Source organism: Oryctolagus cuniculus, chromosome 16 (genome assembly GCF_051225735.1).
Source record: "Oryctolagus cuniculus isolate XC-2025 breed Fujian yellow rabbit chromosome 16, ASM5122573v1, whole genome shotgun sequence".
Lineage (NCBI taxonomy): Eukaryota > Metazoa > Chordata > Mammalia > Lagomorpha > Leporidae > Oryctolagus > Oryctolagus cuniculus.
In genome coordinates, this window is record NC_142882.1 from 19,312,758 (window position 1) to 19,338,941 (window position 26,184).

Here is a 26,184-nt window from a genome sequence, read left to right on the forward strand (position 1 = left end):
AAGTGACGCCATCGGGCCGCGCCGCCATGACGAGTGTGGCGGAAGCGCCGCCGGTGGAGCTGCCAGACTTCGCGGGCGGGCTGGGGGGTGCGGGGGGCGCGGCCGGGGAAGCCTAATTTCAGCTTCCCGCCGACGGGGTGTGACGCAGACGACCCCTAGGGGCTGAGGCTCCTTGCCCGCTAGCCCCTCGCGATGCACCGGAGAATCAGACACCCCGAACCCCCGGGGGGCGTCGGGGCCCCGGGCTGCTGGACCCCCTCTCGGGGCCCAGGGCTCCACAGGCTGGGGGTACGCGAGGTCGGGGGCGGCTCGCTGCTCCGCTTCGGACGCACGGGGAGGCACCGGCAGTCCGGGGAGGGGCTGTGCCCCCCGGTGGTGGTGGGGGGCGGGCGTCCTCTCTGCCGAACCGGCCGGCCGTGCAGGGCGATTGTGAGTCACAAGGCCGCACGTGAGGGGCTGTGCGGGGCCAGGGGAGCCCCGCGGGGCGGGGGTGTGTGTGCGGTCCCCGCCCCGAGAGGCGGAGTGACGCCCGCGGTCACTTCACAAGGCTGAAATTGTTACCGGGGTGATGTAAGGCCCCCGCGGCGGCGGGGACGCGGGAGTGGGCACATGGGGGTGCGGGTGCCAAGCGCCATGGGTTAGGCCCGAGATTGGAGTCCGGCCGCCCCCCGCTGCTCCCCGCGCGCCCCGCGCGCCACCATGTCGGGCGACAAACTCCTGAGCGAACTCGGCTATAAGCTGGGCCGCACCATAGGAGAGGGCAGCTACTCCAAGGTGAAGGTGGCCACGTCCAAGAAGTACAAGGGCACGGTGGCCATCAAGGTGGTGGACCGCCGGCGAGCGCCGCCGGACTTCGTCAACAAGTTCCTGCCGCGCGAGCTGTCCATCCTGCGGGGCGTGCGGCACCCGCACATCGTGCACGTCTTCGAGTTCATCGAGGTGTGCAACGGGAAGCTGTACATCGTGATGGAGGCGGCCGCCACCGACCTGCTGCAGGCCGTGCAGCGCAACGGGCGCATCCCCGGCTCGCAGGCGCGCGACCTCTTCGCGCAGATCGCGGGCGCCGTGCGCTACCTGCACGACCACCACCTGGTGCACCGCGACCTCAAGTGCGAGAACGTGCTGCTGAGCCCGGACGAGCGCCGGGTCAAGCTCACGGACTTCGGCTTCGGCCGCCAGGCGCACGGCTACCCGGACCTCAGCACCACCTACTGCGGCTCGGCCGCCTACGCGTCCCCCGAGGTGCTGCTGGGCATCCCCTACGACCCCAAGAAGTACGACGTGTGGAGCCTGGGCGTGGTGCTCTACGTCATGGTCACGGGCTGCATGCCCTTCGACGACTCGGACATCGCCGGCCTGCCCCGGCGCCAGAAGCGCGGCGTGCTGTACCCCGACGGGCTCGAGCTGTCCGAGCGCTGCAAGGCCCTCATCGCCGAGCTGCTGCAGTTCAGCCCCTCGGCCAGGCCCTCGGCCGGCCAGGTGGCGCGCAACGGCTGGCTGCGGTCGGGGGACTCCGGCTAGGGCAGGGGGCCCGCCCTGCCCGCCTCCCGGGTCGCGGCCGGCACGGCGCACGCGCAAGGGACGCCGCCGCGCTTCCGGGTTCCTGCCGTGCCGCCGCGCGCCACGGCGCACGCGCCCTGCCCCGGTCCCCCCCTCCCACGGCGGAGGCCGCAGCTGCCCCGCCTCCGAGGCTAGCTCCTCCCCCTCCTCCACCACGCCGAGAGCCGGAGAACGCACGCGCGCCTTCGATTCCCCGCCCCCAGGCCCCAGGAGGGGCGGGGCGAGAACGAGATGGACGGCCTGCGCCTGCGCCTGCGCGGAACGAGCGACGGCTCCCCGGCCCGCGGCGTCCGGGAGGAGCTGCTGGGGGGGCTGCCGCGCGCCGACGGCGTCGCTCCCCAGGCGGCCGCGGATGCCCGGTTTCCCGTCGAGACCCGCAATAAACTTCGCTCTACCTCGCACCTGTTTCACGGAGCGCAGCGGGGAAAGGGGAGGCTGGCCCCGTTTGGAGAGAAACGCGTGTCCGGCTCCCGGCCGGGGGCCGGGGGCGAGCAAGCCCTGCTCGGCGAGGGCCCCCTGACCCCGAGGTCCCCCGGGGGGAGTAAGGGGCCGGCTCCTTGAACACCTGCTGTGTGACCAGGCCTGGACCCTGCCCTTGTCCGCGAGGCCAGTGGAAGGTCAAAGACGTGGAGGTCAAGTAGCTTCGAGCTGTAGCGATGCCAGGCGGGGGCGGGGGTCTACCCAGAGGGACCCCACAGGGTGGGTTCGCAGCCGCTGACTGCCCCTCTCCCTAAACCCACCTGTGTGCGGTCCCAACCATGCCCAGCCCTGCTCACTCTGCAGCCCCGGGGACCGAGCGCCCCCCGCTCTCCCCCCTGCTAACGGCTGTGGCCCTGGTCCTGGCTGGACTTCCCTCACAGGGAGGGCGGGTGTTGGGAGGGGACGTGCAGGCTCCGAATTAAACCGCGTCCTCACCCCCCACCCCGCGGGCCTGGAGTCTGTCCGTCCCCACCTCGGGGCCTCTTCACCCATCTGTCCCCGCTCCACGCCCAGCTGTGTGGCTGGGGCCCTCTGCCCACCGTCGCTGGCTGACGGATGGGAGTGCAGAGCTCGGTAGCCAGGGGCCCGGGTCAGAAGGGACAAGGAGAAGCCGGTGAGCCCGGCAGGTGCAGCGGGACAGCCTTGGGGTTTAACTTCTGCCTTAGCCTGGGCTTCGCGAGCCCCAGAGGCCAAGCCCGGCACATCCTTAACACCGACGACAAGCGGTCAGCAGGGACTGCGGGAGCCCACAGTGCAGCAGGTGCCTCCTGCAGCCCGGGGCTGGGGGCGGAGAGAGAGGGGGGGGAGAGGAGCAGTCACACCGTGTCCCTCCCTTTATTGTCCTTTAGAGTCCGAAGCTCAGCATACAATGGACGCCAGCCACCCACGCGGCCTCTCTGGTGAGGGGAACATTAATAGTGAAGATTCAGTCACAAAGAATGCGGGTGACAACCTTCCCCAGACAGCCGGCCCTGGTCTAACTTATTTCGCGGTGCGCGATGGTCCTGGGATGCCCCCTGGGGCCTGCCCCTGCTGGCCAGGTTCTGGGACGTTTTTTGGTTACGATGGGATTGGGGGGTGGGTGCTCCCAGGTTCCGGGGAGCGCGGGATCTGGACCCCAGCAGCGCTCGCTCACCCACACCCCGCCGCGGGGCCTTTCGCTTGGGGCTCAGAGAACGTCACCCCGCCCCGCAGAGGGGGAACCCAAGCCAGTAACAGGTGCAGGACGGCCAAGGCCGGAAATGAAGCAATGACCGGGCAGCTCCCCCAGCTCAGTTCGTTTACGTCACAGCGTGCCATCCCTGACCCGGCCGCTCCCTGGGACGCAGAAGCGGGGCTTTGCCCGTCCCACCCTGCCGGGCCACAGACAAGGCTTGGAGGAACAGCCGGCCACGCTCGGCGAGGCTGGGAGCAGCGGGGCGTCGGCTCCGCACCCTGGGGCTCCCCGCTCCCGACTCGCTGCACAGAGCTCGGGACAGGGACCCGGCTCCCAGCCCTGCAGCAGGTGCTCCCCCGGCAGAGGCCTGGCGCCCCGACACGTGAGGACAGGCACGCGTGCACACTCTGCTGGTGTAAAAGCGCCCACCCCCACCCGCGGGCCCACCCCCCTCCAGATCCGCGGCTCCTGGAGTGGAAGCCGCCCACCAAGGGGACGCCCGTGAACCCACACGACAGGCGCCAGGGGTTAAATGAGCCTTTATTAGAATGTTGTAGCAGGTGTTGGAAGAAGGCGGCCCTACAAAATGAGGGTTTTAAATTAAAGTCCCTAACTGCGTCCTTAGGGAAACCGGGGCTGGAACTGACCAGGGACCGCGGCCCCGCCCTCCAGTGCCGAGGGGCCCCGCCCGCGGCGCACAGACGGCGGCGTCCGCCTCTCCTTTCGGAACTGATTTGTAGCGAGTCGGAGGAAGGAACAGAAAGAAAAATAAAACTAAAAGCAGACCTGATCCTTAAAAAAAAAAAAAAAAAAAAAAACGAAAACAGAAAACCAGACAGGAACACTGCAGCCGCTCAAGGGAGCACAGCCGTCTGCGGCCCCGGGGAGGAGGGCTCCGCGCCCCCCGCGGGGACCCACGCACCTGCGCCTGCGCGGCGCCGCCACCCCCGGGCGCGCTCCCTGCCCGTGCGCACGCCGGGCCGGCTTACGATTGTGTCCATCAAATGACTAGGAAAGGAAAAGATTTAATAAAATAGAACCACAACAGCAACAACAGGAGCCCCGCCGGCCCTGCCCTGCCCTGCCCTGCCCTGCCCTGCCCTGCCTTGCCCTGCCCTGCCCCGCCCCGGCCCCTGCTCGGCTCGGCGTGCTCTTCCGCTAAGTGCGAGGTCCGGGGTCGCGGGGACCAGCAGCAGTGGGGGCCCTGAGCCGGGGCGGGGCTGCGCGGGCTGTCCCCGTGTCCGTGGGCGGCCCACCCTCCGGGGCCGGGGGACCCACGCGTGAGCGGCAGGGGCCCCTGGGCCGGTACGTCCACTTCTAACTCCATCATCATGAGGTGATCAGGAAAAACAAAACAGAAACAACGTTCAACCTACGGACAGCCTGGAGGAAGGTGGTGGTGCGGGCGCCTGAGACCGGAGAAAGAAACAGGAACCCGCCCCGCGGCCGTGGTCCGCGTCCCGCCGGGCATGCCCAGCCCCGGGTCTGCTTGTCTGCTGGTGTCGGCAAATGAAAGGCAAAGGCAGAAGAACCCCGGAGGCCCGGCTCAGCCTCGTCCGCCTGCGAGGCCGCCGCTGCCCGAGCCGCCCAGAGTCGGGTCCTGCGCTCGGGCGAGCCCGGGGTCTTCCTGAGCGAGCGGAGGCGGCCGGGGAGCGGGAGCTGCCCTTCCCCGGGCCTGGCGCTACTTCCACGTGGCCGACTGCGGGATGGAGCGCGGCGGGATCATGTCCAGGAGGTACTCTCGCTGGCGGTCCACGGCCGACGACGCCTTGTGCACCAAGCCCGGGCTCACGAACGTGAGGGTCCCGCCTGCAACAGCACCGGGACAGCGGCCGGTCACGGCCAGGCCGGGCGAGCGCGGCCCGGAGCCCACGGCCCGACCTCAGAGCGGGTGCAGCTCTGGGCGCGCTGAGGGACACGGACTGGGAGGGCAGTGTCCGTCGCCCTGGGCCAGGCCATACCGACACGACCTCGCTGCCCAGCGAGGCCCCCTAGTGGCCGGGGTCGGCTGCTGTGTGGGGAACGTGTCCCGGATCCTCGGCCCGGGCACGCCCTCGAGATGGGCCTTTCCGCCGGCTCCCTCTGGCTTCAGAGCCTGACCTGTGCCGCCCGTGCAGTGCCCACAGTGCCCACTCGGCACGGCCGGCAGGGGAGGCGCCTGGGGCAAACGCCTGTCTGGGGCACCTGCCCACACGCAGCCCTGGCCTCGACACGCACTCTCTCCACTGGGCCCTGGGCATGTCCCCACCGCGCCAAGTGGGCTGTCGGGGTGCAGGCTGCGGGGACCCCGGCGCACGGAGCTCACCCGCCTTCACCTGTCCCTTCCTGCCTACCCTGGCTTTCCTGCTTTCGGAGGAAGTTTTAACATCCACGCTGTCTAGCACGTGTGAGTCCGAGCTGACCCCTCAGGGGAGGGGTGGGAGAGGGTGAGCCCAGGCGTGAGGGTGCCGCACAGGGCCGGGCCGCCCACCTGTGCTGAGGGCCGTCTTCTTCCAGTTGGAGGGGGCGCTGCCCTTGCCGGTGCCCGCGGCTCTCTCGGAATGTCTGCCGGCCCTGCTGACCGGGGTCCCAGTGGAGGCCGCGTTCTGCAGTTTCGGTGACGGGCTGAACGTGTGCAGGACGCCGCGGGCTGCTGTGGCCGAGCCCCGGGACAGCTGGCTGGAGGCCTGCAGTGGAGAGAGGGGAGGCGGCACGGTCAGCGGGGGGAGGGCGGCCCCGGCAGGGCGCTCGGCGCAGCCGCTCCTGGCTCTGGCTGACCTCTTCCCACCCACGCGGGCTCCCTGGAGACCAAAATCGGCAGACCAGCTAAGTTACACCAAGGGCGACAGAGGGCGTGGAGAGAGAGGGCGGGAGAGAGCGAGACAGACAGACAGACGCAGCAGCGTGACAGCCGGCGAGTGACGAGGCCACGGTGTGCGGTTGGGGCGCCGCGGTTCTGACCTGTAGCACGGCCCCGTTACTCCAGTCGCGGGCCTCTCCCGAGCGGAACGCCAACTTACGCCGCGGCTTTACGACCTACAGACGGGGGCGAAACGGAGGTCAGCAGGCCTGCGAGTCCCACGGTCCGCCCCGGCTCCCGGGGCCTGGGGAGAGCCAACAGCCAACGTCTTCCAGGGCAGCGCCAGGTTTGCAGAGGGGGGAAGAGAGTCACTAAAAAAATAAACAAGTAAAAACCCCCAACAGCAAGCAGCTCCACGTGCAGCCTGAGCGCTCCTCCCGCACGCCCGGTCTCCGTGCGCTCCGGCCAGGGCGCGCCGCGAGCCGGAGCTCCGGAAGCTAGAGAAACTGCACATTAGTGTCTTCGCTGCCCAGCGCCACCATCAAGTGCGATTTAGACACGCAGCTGGCAAGCAGGCGGCGGCCGCCGGCACGGCCCCGGTGCTCACCTGCTTCAGGGCGGGCTCGGCCTTGGCCTGCGCGGGGCTGGCGCCCTGCTGCAGCAGCCGCTGCTCCATCTCCTGCTCCTGCTGCAGCGCCTTCACGAAGGCGGCCTTGAGCCGGCTCGTGTGCTCCACCTTGAGCGCCTTCTTCTGGTTGGACGTCATGCAGCTCTCGCACATCACGGCCCCGCCCTTCTCCTCGCGCCAGCGGCAGGTGAAGTCCGTCTTACACTGCGCGCACACGTAGGGCTCCCGGGACACGGCGACGGCGGCTGGCACCCTGCCTGCTGCAAGGAGACACGGGGTGGCTCGCATCCAGGGGGTCGGGACCTGCCCTGCCCCCCGCCCCCTTGCCTGGGCACTGCTAGGCCACTGGAGACCACCAGCGCGGTCAGCGTGTCTGCACACACAGCAGGCACCCCCATGGGTGGACACGACGCTGAACCTCCAGAAAGCACCACGGGACGGGGCCCATGGCGCCAATGTGCCAATGACGTCGTGGCGCCAGCCTGGCCTCTCCCAGCCTCCAGTCCCCTCTCCAAAGCAACAGGAAACCACCGAGTTCCCCCCTCGCCAGCGAGCAGAGGGGTGGCCCAGTGAGTGCCTGCCTGGTGGTCTCCTTGTGGGGAGGGGCGCCCACCCCCCGTGAGGGGTCCCGAGGAGGTGCCCAGGCCGCACCCGGTGCTCAGGGACAGAGGGCCCAGAGGCGCCTGCACGGCTGTGGGGCGGACACTCTCGCCAGCATCCTGGTCCCAGCACTCGGGGCGAGACTGCCTCCTGGTCACGACGGACCACAGTGCTGGCCCTTGGCCTTCCCGCTCCCACCTGGCCTGCCTCATGCAATCCTGAGCGACAGACCCCGACTCTGGAAGCCCCACCCAGAGAGTGGGTGGGATGTCACCTGTCCCCGCCCCCAAGCCCAGGGCCTGCCTCGGGCCCTCAGCTCCAGGCCTCCACCTGGGGACAACAGCACATCTCCTCGCACACGTCCAGCCCCGAAGGAGGATGTGGTACCTGCTTCCCAGGTGGCTGCGGCCGGTGGGACCAGCACCAGAGCTGGGACATGGCGCGAGGCTGCGCTGAGCGCCCGGCCTGGGGTTCTGGGAGGTGTCAGGAGACGCCTTCAGGGAGGGCTCTGAGCCCCTCCCACAGTTAGGTCCTGTTTTTGGCAACAGGAGAGGGAGCCTGACCCCTGATGAGAGAACGAGCAGAGGCCTGTGCAAGCAGAGGGCGTCCGACTCGGGCCTCCTGCCCACCCTACCTACTGCAGACACCAGCCAGGCCCCGCCACCGCCCTCGCCTCCACCGCTGGCCTGGGCTCTGGGCCCCCCCCCCCCCACTCCGTCAGCCGAGATGGGAGGTGGAGCCTTTCGGGCTGGGCTCACACTCGTGCCTGCTGTGAGTACGGGTGGAGCTGCAGAGGCCAACCTGAGGTGCCCGTGGGGCGTCCAGCACTGTGGGGCTACCGCTGGTCTGGAGCCCATCTGGGTGCAGAGCCCCTGGGGAAGGGGGTGTGTCCTCCCAGCTCCTCCTCTCTCTGGTCCCACGGCAGGTGGGGAGGCCACGCTCTCCTCCGTACTCACCCCACCGCAGCCCCCAGCCCGAGCTGAGGGCTGAGCAGTGTGAAGCCCCCTGGACCCCCCCCCACTCCTGCACGGCCACCAGCATCACCACCAACTCTCAGGGCACAGCCACGGTGCCCGCCTCTCTCCAGTGCTGCTTTTGATCACGACCCAGCAACGGTCCCTCCCACACTGTCCCCAAAGAGGGGGACAAGGTGACCGCAGCCCAGGCGGCCATGTCCCTCTCCCCGCTGGAGCTCCCGGCATCAAGGATCTGCAAAGCTCTGCCTGGGGTGATGACCCCACAACTGCTGGGAACCCAGGCCTCCTGCAGACACCCGCCCCAGGCAGGCGTGGCTCTCAGCTCCCACCCTCCACGGCTGTGGGTGCACAGTGGGTGCTCCAGGGTGTGAGGTGCACTGCCAACCAGCCACAGGACGGAGCGGCCGCAGGGCCGGAGCTGGCCGGGCTCACCTTGGGTCTCCAGCAGGTTCTGCACCACCTCCTCCAGGCCCACCAGGTAGATGAACTCGTTGTTGGCGGCGCTGGGCAGGAAGTTCATCTCCGGCGCGGGGGGCTTGGGCGGGGGGATCTCGAGCAGCGTCTTCTCCAGCTGTTTGCGGAGCGCGAGCTTGGCAGCCGCCTGCCGGCTGGCTGGAGACTCGGCAGACGTGACCACCGCCGCCACGCTGGTGGGCGTGGAGCTGGCCTGAGCCGAGGCGGCCGACGTCCCCTTCAGCGATGCCGGGGTGGGCTTTGGGGAGACAACACCACCATCAGAGCACTCGAACGCCGCCCGAGGCGACTCCCCGGCGCCCCCATCAGCTGCGTATGGTGACAGGACTCCGAAGGGCGAGGCAGCGGGGACAGCGTGCGGAGTGGCGCAGGAGCCGAGGCTCGTCGGCACACGCCGCAGTGTCCAGCGCGCCGCGCACACACCGGCCACGTGGGCGGGGCTGCGCTGCCAGGTTTCAGGTCCAGGTCTGAGAGGCCCCAGGCCCCACCCTTGCCCCTCGTGTCTCTGCTCCACACTGTACCCCAGGGCTGAACTCCCAGTGTCCGCTCCTGCCCCACAACTGTCCAGGGCTCTCCCCAAACTCAGAAGTGACCTCTCTGGTGTCCTCAGCTCCTTGGGGCTGGTGACCCCTGGACACCAGAGGGAAGCCTTGCACACCGCCCCAGGGAGGACGGACAACTTGCGAGCAACATGCCTGGGAACCCAGGGGTCCACAGGACTTCCCAGGACCCCTTCTGACCGACAGCCGAGAGGCGACCCTGGCCGGCCCCACCTCTCACTGGCCAGCTCCTCCTCCCCCCGACCCTGTGGGCAGCCGATCCACCTGCCCCACCACCGCCCTCGACACACAGCACAGCAGGGACGGATGAAGACTGGCGGGCGGGTGGAATTGCAGTCGACCTTTTGTTCCGCCCAGGACGCCCTCCCGTGGTGGGTGGCACTGGCTCAGCACTTGTCAACCTTACAGAAGGCAGACGCCCCAGCCCGCTGGCCTTGCTTGTCTGAGGAGGGCAGGCAGGAAGGAGCGAGCACGCCCCCAGAAGGCCCTGCTGCAGACCCCGCAATTTCATGTGCCAGCCAAGGCCCCCGCGTCTCTTCCCTCCTGCTCCCAGGGGGCGGGGACGGACAGTCCCAGCCCAGGCTCGCTGCAGAGGTGGGGGACGTGTGGCTGAGAATAGATGTGCCAGTGCTCTGAGGACAGCCGCGGGCCTGCTTCCCTCACGTCCCCGCCGAGGACACCAGTCAGCGGGAGCCGGCTGTGGCGGACGGCCCCTAGCTGTCCCTAGGCCCCTGTCCACCTCCCCTCTCCCCCAGACCCGGCCAGACGCACACCCTCGCTCGTGCAGCAGCTACTCCACCTCTGCCAGACGCAGCCCTGCTCGGCACCTGCACCCCTACAGCCCCCAGGCGTTCAAGCCTAAGCCCCGGGGGCACCAGGGCTCCGCCCAGCTGGGGGCAGCAGGAGGCGGTGGCGCCCGGCCCCTCACCTGTGGGATGTTCACCAGCAGACTGGTGTTGGGGACGTTGGCCACACGGATGAGCCCCTGCTGGATGATCCTCTGTCCCTGGATCTGCACGCTGGGCACGGAGGCCCGAGGGGCCAGGAGGAGGGGCGGCGGCCCGGTGCTGGAATGTTGTCTGATGGTGTGGATTTGCTGTCGGGGGACAGGAGACGTGGCTGAGCCCGACCACGGGGCGGGCAAGGGCTGGCCAGGATGCCCTGTGGAGGCAGCCAGCTGCAGGGCCCGCCGGGACATGCGCGTGGGCCGCGCCGCTCACCTGGGCCCCGCGGACGAGGGGGGGCATGACGACCTGGGAGCTCGCCTGCGGCCCCAGCTTCGAGGACGCCTGCTGCCCGCCCCGAACCAGGGGCGGTGGGATCACGCTGCCGGGCATCCGCGTCGAGGTCTGTCAACGACACCCACGCCCACACTGCCCTGAGTGCGTGTGTGTGTGAAAACATTCAAAGGGCTTTGGTGGCACTGTGAAAGCATTCTACTGGTTTTTGTTGTTAAAAGGGTAGAAGATTAAGGAAAAAGAAAGTTAAAGTGCCCATTTCTTCCAAATGTGGACTGCGGCAGCGCCGGGCGCCCTGGGCGGGGACAAGCTGGGGACTCAGTCTGTGGGAAGAGGGAAGCCCCTTCCAGACTGCACTCCCAAGGCCGCAGTGCCCCTGCCCATCGCCCTGTGCGCAGAGGAGGACGCAAGCCAGGCCTGGGGCGGGGCGGGGCTGGGGGCAGCCCACAGGGAAGGAGCCTGTGCCGCTCCCCACCACGAGCTGGGACCTCTGGTTGGGCCACAGCTGCCGGCAGGAAAGCCTCACTGGAGCCTGCTCTGGGGGAGCGAGCGGCTGTCTGCCATCTCGGGCCCCCCCTCACAGCGGACCCCCCTCATGGCCGTCTGCCGTCTCGGGCCCCCCCTCACAGCGGACCCCCCCCATGGCCGTCTGCCGTCTCGGGCCCCCCCTCACAGCGGACCCCCCTCACAGCCGTCTGCCGTCTCGGGCCCTCCCTCACAGCGTGCCCAGGTGTCTCCAGCAGGAGGGACACTCACCTGAAGGGATGGCTTGCCCGCGGGAATGTTCTGGGTGCCCCGCACGAGTGGGGGAGGGGTGGTCACAGCGCTCCCGGTGGAGCCTACGGGCTGCAAGAGGACAGGGCGGGCGTGTGAGGGTGGCAGGGCACAGGGAAGTGAGCCTGCAGCAGGGGCTACGGGGGCCGAGCGGGGGCTCACGGCCTCCCTCCTGGGCCGCTTCCTGAGACCCACAGCGAGCCTGGAGGCCTGCTCTGCTCCCAGGGAACACAGGAGCCAGAGGCGGCCCCGCGCATCAGGTGAGAGCACGGGCCAGCTGTGTGGGTTTCAGGTTCCACCGGAGACACACCGGGCCCCAGCTTTGCTCACTGAGGCCAGACAAACACGCGGGCTCCATCCACCTCACTTGCAAACTGGAGGACGGGGCGTCGAAGCCAACTCCCGGTCAGATGAGGGAGTGCGTCCCCTGGCCTCTCCCACACAGCCCTCAGCTCTCACTACCCACGCCGCAGCCACTTTCTGGTCTAATGGAACAGAGGAAGAAGGCTCAGCCTGCGGCACGTCGGGCTGCGCCACGGGCCAGGATGCTGACGCCCCCCCGCCCCCGCACTGCACTGCCTCGCTCCAGGCTGCTCGGCTTCCACACCAGCTCCTGCTACTGTGCCTAGGAAGGCAGCAGATGGTGCCCAAGGGCTTGGACTTCTGCCACCCACGTAGGAAATCCGGATGGAGCTCCACGTTCCGGGGTTTGGCCTAGGCCAGCCCCAGCCACCGGAGCCCTCTGCGGAGTGAACCAGCGGATGAAGTCTTTCTCTCCTCCCTCCCTCTCTCACGCATACACAGCCTTGCAGATAAATGAGTCACAGTTCCCAGACAGGGCAGGAGCACCTTGGCTGGGTCCCAGGGAGGAAGAACAGGAGCAGGCCGAGGGCTGGGGGCGACCAGCACAGGCCGGTCAGGGTGGGCACGCTGTGCGCACTCGGGGCAGAAGGTGCCCATGACGATCTGGAACTTGTCCACAGGGACACCTGCGGGCCAGGAGGCTTCTCTGAAACTGGGCTCCAGGCAGCCTTCTCCAGCCAGAAACCAGCTTCCAGGGGCACCAGAGACCCCGCACCCCATTCCTCAGTCTCTAAGCAACAGGGAGTGTCCAGCCAGACACCTGCAGCAGACTAGAAATCCAGTCCTCCTAGAGCAGGCTATTTTTTAAGCTAAGAATTCTGTATTGCCTATAAATCATGTTATAAATGTTATAAACATCCCGAGCTAAGAAAACAGCATTCATACTCAGACATCCTGGACAGGAGAGTCCTTTGACATCCTTGTAGCAAAACTCCAAGGTGTGCCCGAGCCCACGGAAGTCCACGTGGACCTGCTCTGTCCAGCCCCACTCCCACCGCGGAAAACGTCTCCGCGGCCGTGCCGTGCCGTGCCGTGCGGGCGGGGACACTCACCTTCTGGGCGCTGGCCTCCTTCTGAATCTGACTCTGCCGCAGCTTCTTCAGCAGCACGAGCTTGGCTTCTTCTAACCGCAGCTCCTCCTTCAGTTGCTTGATCATCCGTTCTCGCTCCTCGGGGCTGCTCTTCTGCAAGGGCGGGAGAAGGGGGCTGAGGGGGGCCCGAGCAGAGACCCTGCACCACCGGGCCGCGGGAGGGCGAGGCGCGTGGGGCCGGGCACGGCCGGGCTCACCAGGAGGGCCTCGGTGCTGGTCTCCTTCGCGGCCACCGTGGCCAGCCCGTTCACGCGCGGGCTCGCGGGCTGCTCGCTGTCAGAGAGCACGATCACGTCGGGCGAGGGCGGCCTCCTCTCGGACTTCATGTCGCTGCGGGGCGGAGACAGCGGCCGTTGCTGGGACACTGCAGCCACACGGCCCCGCAAAGGCCCCAGGACCGCTGTGTGCCTGGCGCTCTCCCTGGGCAGCCTCCACATGGCCCCCAGCGCCCCCCTCCCCGCCGCTGCACCCAAACCTGTGGCTCACAGCCGGCCCCGTCCTCAGTGACAGCTGGGTCCCCGAGGCGTCCTGCTCTGCCGTGCGGCTTGGCACTGGGTGAGAACGGCCGGCTGCGGAGGGAGGAGCCGCAGCGGCCTCTTGGACTGCTCCCACACGCCGTGCGCACCACGGCAGCCCACCTGCCCCCAGGAGAGCTAGACACTTGCTCAGGTGCTACTGGCCTGCACTCAAAGGCAGACACGGGAGCTCACCACCTCACGGTGGCCAGAGAAAGCCTGCGGCAAGTCCCTCTGCGGCCACATACAGCGGTGCCAGCTTCATGCGTTGACCCGTGTTTTCTCTGCTACCCTTCTACTCACCGACTGGTTTCTGGGTGCCCCTGCCACCCCTGAGAGTGGACGCCAAGGCCACTCCCCCTTTTCTTGTGATTAACCTGCTCGCCAGCACCTGCGGCGCCTCTTCTCGCCAACAGGAGCGGAGCATCATGGGGGCGGGCGGGGCTGAGAACGAGCGTCCACTCCATGCTGGCTGTGGTGCCCACGGTGCCATCTGCCCTGAGCAGGGACAGGCCAACGGCTGCTGTTGCCCTTCCTGGGGAGGATCCTCTGAGACGTGTGTGCACCTGACACTCCCGAGGCCAGCATGAACTCGAGCTACGGTGCTGTGTGGCTGACCCACACAGGGCACCCAGAGATGGTGCTCTGGTGCCCCCCCCCCCCCCCCAAGCAGCCCCATCCGCTGCCAGCAGCTGCAAACCTTCCCTTCACACTTAGGTACAAAGCCTGCCTGCCTTGGCGGCTGACAAAGCACACCACTAGGTGGCACTGTGACCCAGGAAAACTCAGATGAAGTTAACCAGGAGCAGCTCCGCTCAAAGTTATCCCGGCTTTTTCCAGGAGGCCCGGCGGAGTGAAGACAGTTACAAGCAACTTGACTGGGCTGTATGGGGAGAGACCCCGTTTCCACGCCAGCAGGCTGTACCCCCAGGGGAGGCGGCAGCAGGGACCAGAGGCTGAGGCCTAACAAGCTCTACCCTGGACTCGCCAGTGGCCCGGCAGCCACTGCCCCCACAGTCCTCGGATCCTTCCTCATCCCCCCTCGAGCTACGTGGCGGCTGCACCTGAGCACCAGGCCTGGCCCGGCTCCACCTGAGGAGGAAGACGGCTGGCCAGCCTCTCAGGGAGCCCAGGAGAGTGGACAGAAAGGCGCCCGTTCCGACACCTACCGGTCCTGACACAGGGCGCTCAGCTCGCATTCAGGGTGCAGTGACCCGGGGTGTCTCTCCTGGCTCTATGATGCCTCTAGGGTGCCCTGGGGCTCCCGTTCCCGGCTCTCTGGATGTGCAGGTGGGCTCCACGTGCCACAGAGCCAAGGAGACCCAGCCCCTGGCACGGAGCTGCAGCTGCGGTCTCGCCCCGCGGGCTCCCGGGGGCACTCACACATCACAGACGCTTCCTGGGCAGGCGCGGGCTGAGGCAGCACCACCCCACAGGGGTTTAACTCTATCACCTTACGGAGAGAGCAAGCCCCTTCTAGAGGTGAGATGTCCAACAAAACTCAAACCTGCCCGGAGGAAGAGCGCAGGGCAAGGGGCCCAGCACACCCAGAGGCTGAACATTCCCAAGAGGCCTCCTGGACCACGGCGCTCCCTGGCCCTGTCTTGGCCAGAGACTAATCAATAACTCATCCAAGAGGTGACGTCACCGCCCATCAATGATCACTCAGCATCCCAGCAGCCAGCAGGGAGTGAACTTCCTGTATGCTAATCAGGCCACCAAAAAGTCACATGACAAAGGCATTTCCCTCCGTGGTCATGTGACCCTTTAACTGTGCCTTCCAACGTGAAAACCATGGCAACGGCCAGTTGGAACCGGTTTGTGACACGCAGCCTTCATTTTGAGAAGGGAGGTAAGGGTTCAGGTGCTATCAGAAAATGGAGGCGCCAGGCTCCCCAGGGGCCGCTGACTGCAGGCACTTCCTGTGTCAGTCAGCCCGCAGGGGCCCTGCTGGGCTCCGGGACACCTCTGCCACACACACAGGGCCGGCCCCTCTAGTTCCCAAGGTGGGAAACTTTCCTCCAGGAGGAGAACTCAAGCCTCCGCAGGACTTTTTCTAGAGTGCTAATTCCGGAAAAGAGCAGTGGCTCCCAGTGACCACAGGCGAGATTCTGGAAAAACAATTCCTTAATTATAAAAGCCAGCAGAACAGAGGCACAGGACTTGAGCTCACCCAGCATGGGGTGTGTGAGGGGCTCGTCCGTCCCAGTCGGGAGCAGCGCCTACCCCCGCCTGACCCAGAGACTGTGTGACATCCCAGGCGTCAGATGAACTTGTCCTGCCCGTCTTGAGCAGCTTACATAAAACACAGTGACCCACAAACTCGCCACAAGCAGGTCAGGCTGTTATCAGCACAAAGGCTCTCGGCACCTCCTCCCTCACACGACACAGGAATCTGTTACCTGCCAGGAACTTCCGGTCACTGGCGGGGAGGCCAGATCACCAACTTCCACGACACGCAGGGTTCCCCGGTGCGCGGTTAATGTTTAGTGTCCCTCGGCCTGCGCCTGGTGTGCAGGACCCATGTAGCCCCCGCCCTCCGTCATGAACTCCTCGTTCACATCTGTGGAGACGCACTGCAGCAGGAGTGCACCAGGCAGCGGGGAGAGCCCCGGTTCAGACACAAACGAGCAGGGGCGGACATGTGCGAGGGGCGGGCCCCTTGCAGTCTGACCAGCAGCGTCAACGCCCAGCCCCTGCCTGACCACAGCCTGCACCAGAGCCCGAGATTCTTGCACACGCACGGGGCCTGAGGAGGACGAGAAATCCTGCTCAGGACCAGCGCCGCTCCCCAGCACCACTGCCGTGGAACCCTGGAGGCCTGGGGAGCTGGGAGAGGCGACTGGCTGACGGCCGTGTCTGAAGGCAGGGTGGGGGCTGCTCCACCTGTCCCTCTGCAAGCACTCCCGTGGGACACTCCCCCACGCCGGGCAGCCCTTCGCACCTCCTAGGCTCTCACCAGGAGCCCTCTGCAGCACAGGACGACAGCTGGGTCTGCTCCTGCAACCACAGCCCACTCCCAGCTGGGCCAGGGCTCCCCTCTGCCCAGGTAGGGGTGACCTGCCGGCAGACCAAGCTCTAGGCGGTCCCCAGAACTCAGCAGGCAGCACCACCACAGACTCCTAGGAGGAGAGGCTCTGACAGGACTCGGCCGGGAAGGAGCTAGGGGTGCGGGAGCAGCGCTCGGCCCCAGCGCCCTCCGGGAGGGGCCTCCAGGACTTCAGAAGCAGCCAAGCACCTCCTGTGCCTGCACCAGCCTTGCACACAGAGGCCAGCGACACCTGTAGACCGACCGACACGCTCTCCCACACAGCTGCTGTGCTCAAGGGAACGCAAATCTACTTACAAGGATTTCTGAACCCTGGATCTAATTAAGCAGTAGGCCCTGGAAGTCCAGTCCCTACCCTGCGAGTCCGCGGACGCCCGCAGAAAATGAGGAGCCCCACTCAAGACTGACAAAACTCCTGTACCCCCAGGCCACCTCTGCAGAGCCCCGAGAAGGCACGCAGCGCCAGCAGGGGGCAGCACAACGGCCCGTTCCCAGCCCTGCAGCCCTGCCCAGGATGGCTTCCCTGCTCCATCTCTGGGCAGCGCAGCAGCCTCACAACTCGCGCCCAGGCCCTTGGGATGCTTGTCCAGCTGCCCCAGATCAGGACAGTGCAGGCCGCCTGAGCCAGCAAGGGGAAAGAAAGGGAGCAGGCACAGAGACGCACCTGGCTGCTGCACTTGGGTGAGCAACGGAGCCGCCAGGAGCAGCAGCAGCAGCGCCCGGCCAGCCAAGCCAGCAGTGCGTGCGTACATCTGGGCTTTAAACCACTAAAAGCTAATGGGCCGACAGTCTAGCCAGGACAGTCACTAGGGAGCCAGCCACACCCCATCCCTGTACTTCCCACTCACACTGTCCACCCACTCTACATGCTATCCCAGGGACAATAGGGGAGTCAGCAAGGAAGTCCAAGGCTTACCTACCCCCCCCCCCCCGCAGACCCACAAGCCCCTGTCAAGGGGCCACCAGCAGCAGGGTCCTGCACACAGCTGCTGCCCGAGGCCGATGCCTGGCCCGCCATGAGCTGGAGGAGCAGCTCTAGGCTGGGAACATCAGAGCTGCACGCGCAAGGCACTGGATGAAGCCGGTGACTGGGCCCAGGGAGGCGCCGTGGCTTCAGGCACTGCCAGAAACAAGCCCACATGCTCCTTCAATGAGCTCTCCCACCCCACCCCACCCACGAAACACTTCTAGAAACTTCAAATGGAACAATTACAGCCTCCCCAGCTTTGTCCTACCACTGGACGCATCTCATCTCCTTACCACACCCCCCAGCCCTCGGGTCTCAGAGAGAAGCTGACATGATTAGATAGGGAGCCCGGAGGCTCAAAGTCAAACCCCCGCCCGTCCTGGGGGCCGGGAACACCGATGGGCTGGGCATGTGCTCCCCTCCCCAGACACCCCCGCCTTTCTCCAGGGACCCTGGAGTCCACCTGCTTCTCGCCAGCCTGCCCCCCTTCCTAGCATCCATTACCACTCCTCCCAGCCCGTAACCTGAGATGCTCCTGGCTGCCTGGTGGGGGCTTCTCCGGCACCAAGGCCGAGGAGGTAAGCAGCTGGGATGGGATTTTTGAAACCCAGCCATCACTCTTCCTGGAGACTTCAGCTCCAACAACCACTAGGGGACTCCATTATGCAGAGCCCCGCCATAGTCACGGCCATGGCCAGACCTCCCGGGGGAAAAGGAGAGCACACATGTGGCCATTCCAATCCCTCCCCTGAACTAAGAGCGGCCTCAGGCCGCCAGCTGCAGAGGGGGAGCCCCACGCAGCGACTCCTCCCAGCGTTCTGAGAATGCAGCAGCCCCGAGAAGTCACAGGCCCGGAGGAGCTCCCTGAGGCGGGGCAGCTCAGGGGCGCAGAGCGGCTGAGCGCTGCAGCCAGAGAGCATGGCGGCCACTGCAGCACCATGCTGCCGGCAGCTGGTCCACCAGGAAGACTGAACCAAACTCATGTGCCCCTCGGAAACAGGGAGGACCTTACTAACACCTGCTGACCCTGCACGACGGCGGTCTGTCCTCCAACTCCCAGCGGCTGGGGGAGGCCTGGACGTCACAGCCGGGACCTGCAGACACCCTGGGCCTACATCAGGGCCCGGGGGATCCCAGCAACACAGCTGCGAGGTTCGAGAGGACAGGGCCCACGGGACCACCAGTTCTGGCAGCCACTACTCTGAGTTATCAAATGCCATTTTTTGAATACACAAAAGCTAATTTTATTCACATCTGGAAGACCCTGCACAGCCAGCATTGTCCCTCTACTGAGCACCTGAGGTGACAAGGGGGGGACAGATGTGGCCCTCAGATTCAACTCTACAATGGCAACAAGCAGGGTCGGGGCCAGTCAGAGACAGAACCAGGGGCGGTGGGCCCTCGTGCTACACGTGGACCACTACCTACAGGAGCCAGGCCTCCGCCACAGCGCTTGGCTGACCGAGGTCCCCACAGAGCATCCCTGCGGACCTCTCTCTGGGAGGAGAGCTCCCCCAGTGAGCAGAGGAAGGGCACCTGTGGCAAGCATGCAGGGGACAGCTGGGAGAAGTGCTGCGTCCTCACACAGCGGGAGAGGAGTCACCCGCATGCCCAAGAAAGCCGCACACAAGAGGCAAGCACTGCTCCCCGAGAGCGCAGGCTCTCGCCAGGCACAGAGGTCCTGCAGGCGCCCTTGTCCCCTTGCCCCTCTCAACACACCAGCTGCAAGTCGCAGGACCTCCCCACGTGCCCCTGGCAAATCCCAGGGCATCCTACTGCCCCAGCTCAGCTGACTCTGGGGGAGGGACCTGGCCCAGTCACCACTCCCAGCCTTGGTTTCTCACCTGGAGAATGGGGTGCTACTCTCCTCGGGGGCTCCGGGTGTTCACACCCTGACAGACTGTGACGAGATGGAACACTCCTACTGCATGAAGCAAGACGGTGTAGGAGGAAAAGCAGTGGGCTTCACACACCCACTGCCTGAAGCCAGGACTGCCAGGCGAGGAGGTCAGGCCGGGGTGCCCAGCAGGCACTTCCCCCAGAATGCTCTGCACAAGGCCCATCACTCCACGCAGAGTCCCTGGCACCGCCTATTGCCAGTGATAAAGTGTCAACTTCCAAGTAGGCCAAAAAGGTTAGAATCTGGGAGAAGCTAACATTTGCCACTCACAACTGGCCAGTGGTACCACTGACAAGCCTGACCTGGTAACACAGGATGATGATCCGTGCACGCGAAACGTCTCTGCGACTCGGTCAACCGCTCTCTTCCACAGCTCCCTGGTATCATACGGAGCAGATCCAGTGCAGCAGAGACCCAACTCCCAGGCAGAACTCCAAGTCATGTATTCAGGGTTTGAACCCCCAACCCTCGGAGTGAGCTGCGTGAGCTGAGGAACCCTCCCCCCAGCAGACAAGCCTCACGGACACCTGCCTGCTGGGGGTCTCTGGAGGCTGGCACCGCGGTGTGCGTGGCTGAGCGGATGTGATGGTGAGGGCGCCCCTCCTCCAGCCCAACCGTGAGAAGAAACAGCAGACAAGTCCCAATGCAAGGACAGCCTTAGAGTGCCTTGCTGCTCCTCACTCCAAACGGTCAAGGCTGGAGCTGGTGCTGGGGCGGCCTACAGCCCTGGCATCCCACTGGCACGGTCTGAGTCCCGCTGCTCCACTTCCAATCCAGCTCTGGCCTGGGAAAGCGGTGGAAGATGGTGGGGCCCCTGCACCAGCGTGGGAGACCCAGAAGAAGCTCCTGGCTCCTGGCTTCAGATTGGCTCAGCTCCAGCCATTGCAAGACCTCTAACTCTTTAAAATAAATAAAATGATAAAATCTTAAAAACAGGTGGATTAGGGAAAGCAGCAACTTGACTCAGTCACAAATGCTCTGCGGTAGCCTGTGAATCTGAAACTACGCTACAATTAGAAGTTCATTTAAAGTAGTTTTCTGACTGGTCAAAGTTCAGAACAGTCCAACGGCCTTCAAAGTAACTGAGGACAAAACTCAGGGCTGAGGTCTGAGTCTGACAGCGACCAGGTAGGGAGGGGCCACTGGCTCTTCTGGTTTCACATGGAGGAAGCGTGCCATTACTGAAATGACCACAGGAACGCGCCCCGCTCCGGCGCCTGCCTCTGGAGAGCCGGACTCTCCCCGCCTGCTTCCACCCTGACAGCAGCCCCCAAGACTGGACGCGCGAGATGGGGGACACGAGCAGCTGTCTTCCTGCTAAGCCCAGTATTAAAAAAGACTTGCAGATTACAGACAGTGCCTGATGGTTTCTATCTTACGATGCTGTGAAAGCAAAACACTGAGTAGAATACACTTTCAATCTGGAACTGGGATCCCTCGCCCGCCTAGCAGCCCGGGGCCCACAGCTCCGACGCTGGTTAGACCTGGGGTCGAGCGTGGCCGCAGTGCAGGGTACGCGGCTTGTTCAACTAGGATTTCTGCAGGTTAGGAGTATCTGACGCATCTTCCCCCTAAATCAAATGTCTGTTTTAAAATAATTCTATTTATTTATTTATTTATTTGAAAAACAGAGTGACAGACACATGAGAGAGACAGACCTTCCACTGCCAGCTTATTCCTCAAATGCTTGCAACAGGTGGGGCGGGCCAGGAAGAGGCCAGGAGCCCAGAACTCCATCCAGGTCTCTCATGTGGGTGGCAGGAAATCAAGTATTTGGGCCATCACGTGCCACCTGTCAGATCCATTAGCAGGAAGCTGGATTGGAAACTCAAGTAGCCAGGATTCAATCCCAGGCCCTCTGATACGGGACATGGGTGTTCCAAGCAGTGGCTTAACCAGCTGCGCCACAATGCCTGCTCCTCAACACATTATTTTTTTAAATATTTATTTTATTTATTTGAAAAACAGAGTTACAGACAGAGAGAGAGCTCTTCCATCTGCTGGTTCACTCTCCAAATGGCTGCAGCGGCTAGAGCTGGGCCGATCTAAAGCCAGGGCTCAGGAGTCAGGAGCTTCTTCCAGGTCTCCCACGTGGGTGCAGGGGCCCAAGCACTTGGGCCATCTTCCACTGCTTTCCCAGGCCCATTAGCAGGGAGCTGGATCGGAAGTGGAGCAGCTGGGACTCGAACCAGTGCCCATATGAGATGTTGGCACTGCAGGCCAGGGCTTTAACCTGCTGTGCCACAGCACCAGTTCCCTCAACACATTTTAAACTGTTTTCTGGTCACAACACTTGCAGAGTTACAGAGACGGGGGGAGAGGGGGAGGGAGGGAGGGAGAGGGCCCAGGGTGAAGAGAGAGGCTGCACCACTTCAGGGAGAAGCAGATCCCACCCTGGCCGCAGCACAGACACACGGAGCTCCCGGGCCCAGTCCTCCTGGCACACTGTGGCCCCGTGACCCTCTCTTGCTGGCTAAACTGTGTCTTACAAAGCAAAACGTACTAGAAATTTAATGGAACTCACCCCTTGGATAGGACATAACTTCCCTACAGAACCCGTAGTCACACAGTCCACCATGATCCGGCACAATTCCAATACCCGCTGGCCACCGTGCGCCTCCAGATGGACGGGTCCAGCACAGCAGGGGCCCCCGGGGCTCCAGCGCTGCGACAGCGCGCACGGCCCCGCCACAGGCGCCCTCCCTTCCCCCGCGCACGGCAGTGTCTGAAGGCCTCCCAGCTCCAGGGCGTGCCCGCAGGACCCTGTGCCTGTGCACCTGGCTTTCTGGGCTGTGGGTACCTGGACTGATCTCTCTCAGGCCTGCCTTGAGGATTCCACGTCACCAGGTCTCAGTCCCACTAAAACCCCGAGCCTTTCAGTTTGCTTACATTGTAACTACTTTTAAGATTTAAAGCTCTAAAATAAGAAGTTCCAAGGCCTGGGTCCCACAGAAGGGGGCTCAAAGCAACACCTGGTGTGTCTCCCACCTTCCCACCATTCAGACACTGGGTCCTCCCTCGCCTCCCGCAGCCCAGAGCACAGGCCCTCGTGGCGGCTGAGGCACCAAAGGTGGCACCCGTCACCCAGCTTCCTCTTGTGGGGCCCTCTGCCGCCGGCCCCCTCCTGAGCACTGCTCCCATCTGCACTGTGACAAATCACACTCGGCAGACGGCCAGCCGGGCCGCAGGGCCACGGAGGGGATAAGAGGGGAGAGGTGAGGGATGGACTGCACCAGGCCACACACGCATTCGGCACGCGTGACTCGGGCTACTGGACACGCATGTTCTTTTCCTGCCCCCAGCAGCCCCTTCGGCCTCATAAGCGGTTAGCATTCGCAGGATCACCTTCTTGGAGAAAAGCACAGCTCAGAAATCTCTGCCAGTCAGGCCGGCTCTCACCCAGGCGCTTTCTACTAACTGGGAAAACACGGCCCCCCAAGTGCGGCTCCTGCCTGCCCCACCTGGGCCTCCTCTGGTCTACACAGAGGCCCAGGCCTCATCCACCAGACACAGGGGGCACACGATGTGGACACGCTCACCACATCCCCACTCCTGGCTGCTTCCAGCTGTGGCACAATCACTCCCCATGACAGGGAAACCAACCGTCTGCAAACTGAAAAATGAGGCACACAAAACCAGTCCTCATGGGCATGCCAGATGGCTGGTTGCAGGCCTTCCCCCCCAACACCCTCACAGGCGTGACCCTTTAATTCCCCGCCACAGTGGGGGTGACACGGCACCAGCCACACCATTTCAGAGACTGACTTAACTTACACATGTGTGAAGAGGAGAGCTCACCCGAGTCTCACAGGTGATGGCCTCCAGGACCACACAGACGCAACCCCAAAAGGCGACACCCCCAAGAGTGCTTGGTCCCACGAGAAACCCTGTTTCAAAATCAGGGATCCCACACCCCATCCCCGACCAGAAGAGAGTGCTGCAAGCAGAGGTGGGGGCGGGGGGAGTTCAAGGTGGAGGAGGCAGGAGTTCAAAGGCAACGCCCTTTCACCCCTCACCAGGGCGGTGTATCCTGCCGCCCCCACGTGAGCTAGGTGACTCTGGGAATGCGAGACTGGGCACCCAGAGTCTGTGATCTTGCTGCCTCCAAATAATCTACTGGCTTCTAGAAATCCAGGTGAACCCTCACACTTCAAACCTGAGGTTAAAAGGGGCCGGGCAAAGGCAGGTCGACACAGAGGGGAAGGGGAGGAGGAGCCAGCAGGACCGGGCAGGGCGCAGAGCGAGGCAGAGAAGGAAGGGGTCTGGAGAGGCAGCAGCAGGCATGGGAGGAGCACAGCACCGGGCACCCACCTCTGAGGGACGCACCTCTGCACCTCTGCACTCCCACAGTCGGAGGGCTGAGCCAAAGAGGAGGCTCCCCAGGGTCACCCAGCCTCTCCCTCTCCCGGGAGGTGGCCCAGTGGCAGACAAGAGAATTAGCAAGTGAAAGGCAGTGGCCAGCCCTCAACAGGTGCTGGGGAGGGGCTGGGGAACAGGCGCCTGGAGAAGGGGGCTCCAGAGAGCCGCCCACGGAGCGCCCCACAGAGTGCCCAGGGCGCAGCAGACCAGCACTGCGACAAGGAAACCCACTTCCTGGTGCGGGGCTTCCAAAGCGCTCCCGTCCGGGGGCAGGGCACAGGCCCTCGGGAAAGCTGCAGGACAGCCGGGGAGAGGGTCCCCAGGCCAGGCAGGGCCTGTTTGAGAGCCCGGCCCTCTCGGAGCCATCAGGCCGACAGCTGTGCCACATTCACCGTCTGGCCCGGGGAAGGGCATTCCAGCAGACAGCCGGGCCCGCACAGCTGTGGCAGGCCTGGTCATGAGAGCTGGGGGCAGAGGGGCATGCACACTGCTGCTGGGAACCCCGACCTGCCCCACCCCCCACTGCGTGGCAGCAGGCTGGGCAGTACGGCACCTCTTCCCCTCACAGGTCTGGTCGTGCACGGCCAAGGACGCGGTCCCACGGACCCTGACCTCTGGGCAGCCAGGCGCTGACACCACGCAGACTAACGGCAGCAAGCAAGCACCCAGCAGGCAGGCATGACATGGCCTGGCCGTTCTGGAGGAAAAGCCTTGCCCTCCTCTTAAAGCAGCCACACACACAGACCCAGCGACCGTGCAATTTACCTGCTAGGTGTCTACCAGGAGAAACGTGGGCCGCTGTCCCTGTGGAGACGGCAACGGGGCAAGCACAGCGGACATGCATGGTAGCGGAGCTCACGTCAACCAGACAGGAGACCGCACAGGTGCCAGCCAACAGGTGAGAGGAGCGCCCGCTGCGTCCCAGGGACGCGTCCGCCCGCACTAGGGACGGGGCTCCCGACGCAGCGAGCGAGGCATCCGACCCTGAGAAGGTGCATTTCTAGGAAGCCCCAGAAGGAGCGAGGGCAAGACTGGTCTAGCCTGGGGAAGCACGCCTGGGGAAGCACGCCCAGGGAGGGCAGGCGTTCACCAGGGGTCATCCCAGGGCAAGTCAAGGTTCCGAGCCTTGCTGGGAGCCAGATGACCACTGGGGTGCAGGTGCCAGTGCCCATCCAGGAGAGGCCCACGTGGGCTGCAGTGAAACTGCCTGGGGCGAGCAAAGCCAGTGTGGACCTTATCCCTAGCTCCCAAACGGCCACTTGTAAAACCCCAAGAACTCTACCTGTAACCCTTGGAATCGTCTTGGCAAAGTCTGGGCGACGCACGTCTTTCCCGGCTGGCCCTGTTTCCACACAGAACAAACCGAGGCTGCCCACAGCCCAGACAACAGGGGACTGCACTGCCCGTTGCCGCTGTTAGAGGACTCAGGACTTACCGTGCACGTGCACGTGCACGCCCACCACGGCAGGCCTCCAAGTCCTGTCTTAATACCAGGTGACCAGCCACGGCCAAAGGGGCCCATTTTCCTACAGATGTGTCACACACACACACACACACACACACCCCATGCCCCACAACGAATGCCAAGAAGGACGAGCACTGGGCTGGGGACAGGGGTTCTATCTTCAGGGACACCTGTGTCAACAACAGCACCCTACTTTGCAGGTCTGGTAGACAGACAACATTTCCGGAGCATGCTACAGTCTGAGGCAGGCCATGAGTGCCCGGCCAGGGAGACGGAGCCCAGAGAACTAGAGCTCTCCCGGAGCCCCTGGAAGGTGTACCCCAGCCTGCAGATGCAGCCCACGCCTGGGGCAGACCCGGGGTCCGAGTGCAGACTCTGCCCACAGCAAATAGACCACATGATGCAAAGGAAGAAGGGCCAGAGGAGGGAGACTTGCAGGCTGCCCCAAGGCCCGGCCCCAGCAGCAGGGTTCCTGTCTCGGGTGCCCCTGACTGCCGGGCTGTGAGTCTCCCCGAGGTACAGTGAGGAGGCGGAGTCTGTCTGCGGAAGGGCCCAGTTCCTTCCAGCCCTAGTGAGCTACCCTCCTGTCGTCGACTCTTTCTCTCAAGACCTCACGACATGGACCTGCACAACTCAACACCTGGCCCCGGCGTGGCACCTGGCACAGAGCCGGCCTGGTCTCATCTCACAGGCGATCCAGGGAGAGCAGACGCCTCAGAAACGGGCAAACTCACCCTCAGTGTCAGGGAGCCCTCACCCTCAGTGTCAGGGAGCCCTCATCCTTACATCTGAGGGGCGGGACCGCTGGGTTACCAAATCAAGCATGCCTCCCCCGACAGCAGCAGCAGGCTGCGCTCACGTGGGCGTGAGGAGCGCCTCATCACAGGAGCCACACAGAAACCCGGGAGCCGCCTGCCCCAGCTCACACACTGGGCTTCTGGGCTTCTGGGCGGCCATGGCAGGTGCCAGCCTCTGGTGTGTCTCACAACGCAGACGCACTCCCAACGTCTGCCCTGTGGGACTGGTTTCTGTGAGCACATTCCCAAGCGCCAGGGTGAAAACCAAACGATTCCAACTTCCATTTATTTATTTATTTAAACGTCTACGTGGGGGTATAATTTACATACCACAAAACTCGTCCACTCTGAAGAGTTCCATTCAGCGATGTTTCGTAAATACACAGCGCTGTGCAATCCTCGCCACAATCCAATCCCATCATCCCAGGAAGTTCCCCTGCGTCCTGTGATTT

At 64.6% G+C, this 26,184-nt stretch overlaps 2 protein-coding genes across 15 annotated transcripts in view; one reads left to right on the plus strand and one right to left on the minus strand.

Annotated features, from left to right (window-relative positions):
* The first annotated feature begins 18 nt into the window (after positions 1-18).
* On the plus strand, positions 19-4,027 carry TSSK6 (testis specific serine kinase 6). Its single transcript, XM_051828235.3, has one exon. The coding sequence runs from the start codon at positions 700-702 to the stop codon at positions 1,519-1,521; it is 822 nt and encodes a 273-aa protein (XP_051684195.1). The 5' UTR covers positions 19-699; the 3' UTR covers positions 1,522-4,027.
* Positions 3,718-26,184, minus strand: part of GATAD2A (GATA zinc finger domain containing 2A) — a 94,839-nt gene continuing 72,372 nt past the window's right edge. For 9 of the 14 annotated variants that reach the window (XM_051828219.3, XM_051828214.3, XM_070059075.2 and 6 more), the window contains exons 4-13: positions 12,878-13,010; positions 12,642-12,773; positions 11,209-11,298; positions 10,435-10,563; positions 10,143-10,310; positions 8,613-8,892; positions 6,583-6,863; positions 6,137-6,211; positions 5,667-5,862; positions 3,718-5,005 (exon numbers count right to left, since the gene is read on the minus strand). In XM_051828219.3, coding sequence (XP_051684179.1) covers positions 4,878-5,005; positions 5,667-5,862; positions 6,137-6,211; positions 6,583-6,863; positions 8,613-8,892; positions 10,143-10,310; positions 10,435-10,563; positions 11,209-11,298; positions 12,642-12,773; positions 12,878-13,010 — 1,612 coding nt within the window. In that variant the 3' untranslated portion in view covers positions 3,718-4,877. Of the gene's footprint in view, positions 5,006-5,666; positions 5,863-6,136; positions 6,212-6,582; positions 6,864-7,590; positions 7,769-8,612; positions 8,893-10,142; positions 10,311-10,434; positions 10,564-11,208; positions 11,299-12,641; positions 12,774-12,877; positions 13,011-26,184 lie in introns of those variants that run through there. The other 5 variants (XM_089315771.1, XM_051828210.3, XM_070059073.2 and 2 more) reach the window with 4 other exon arrangements.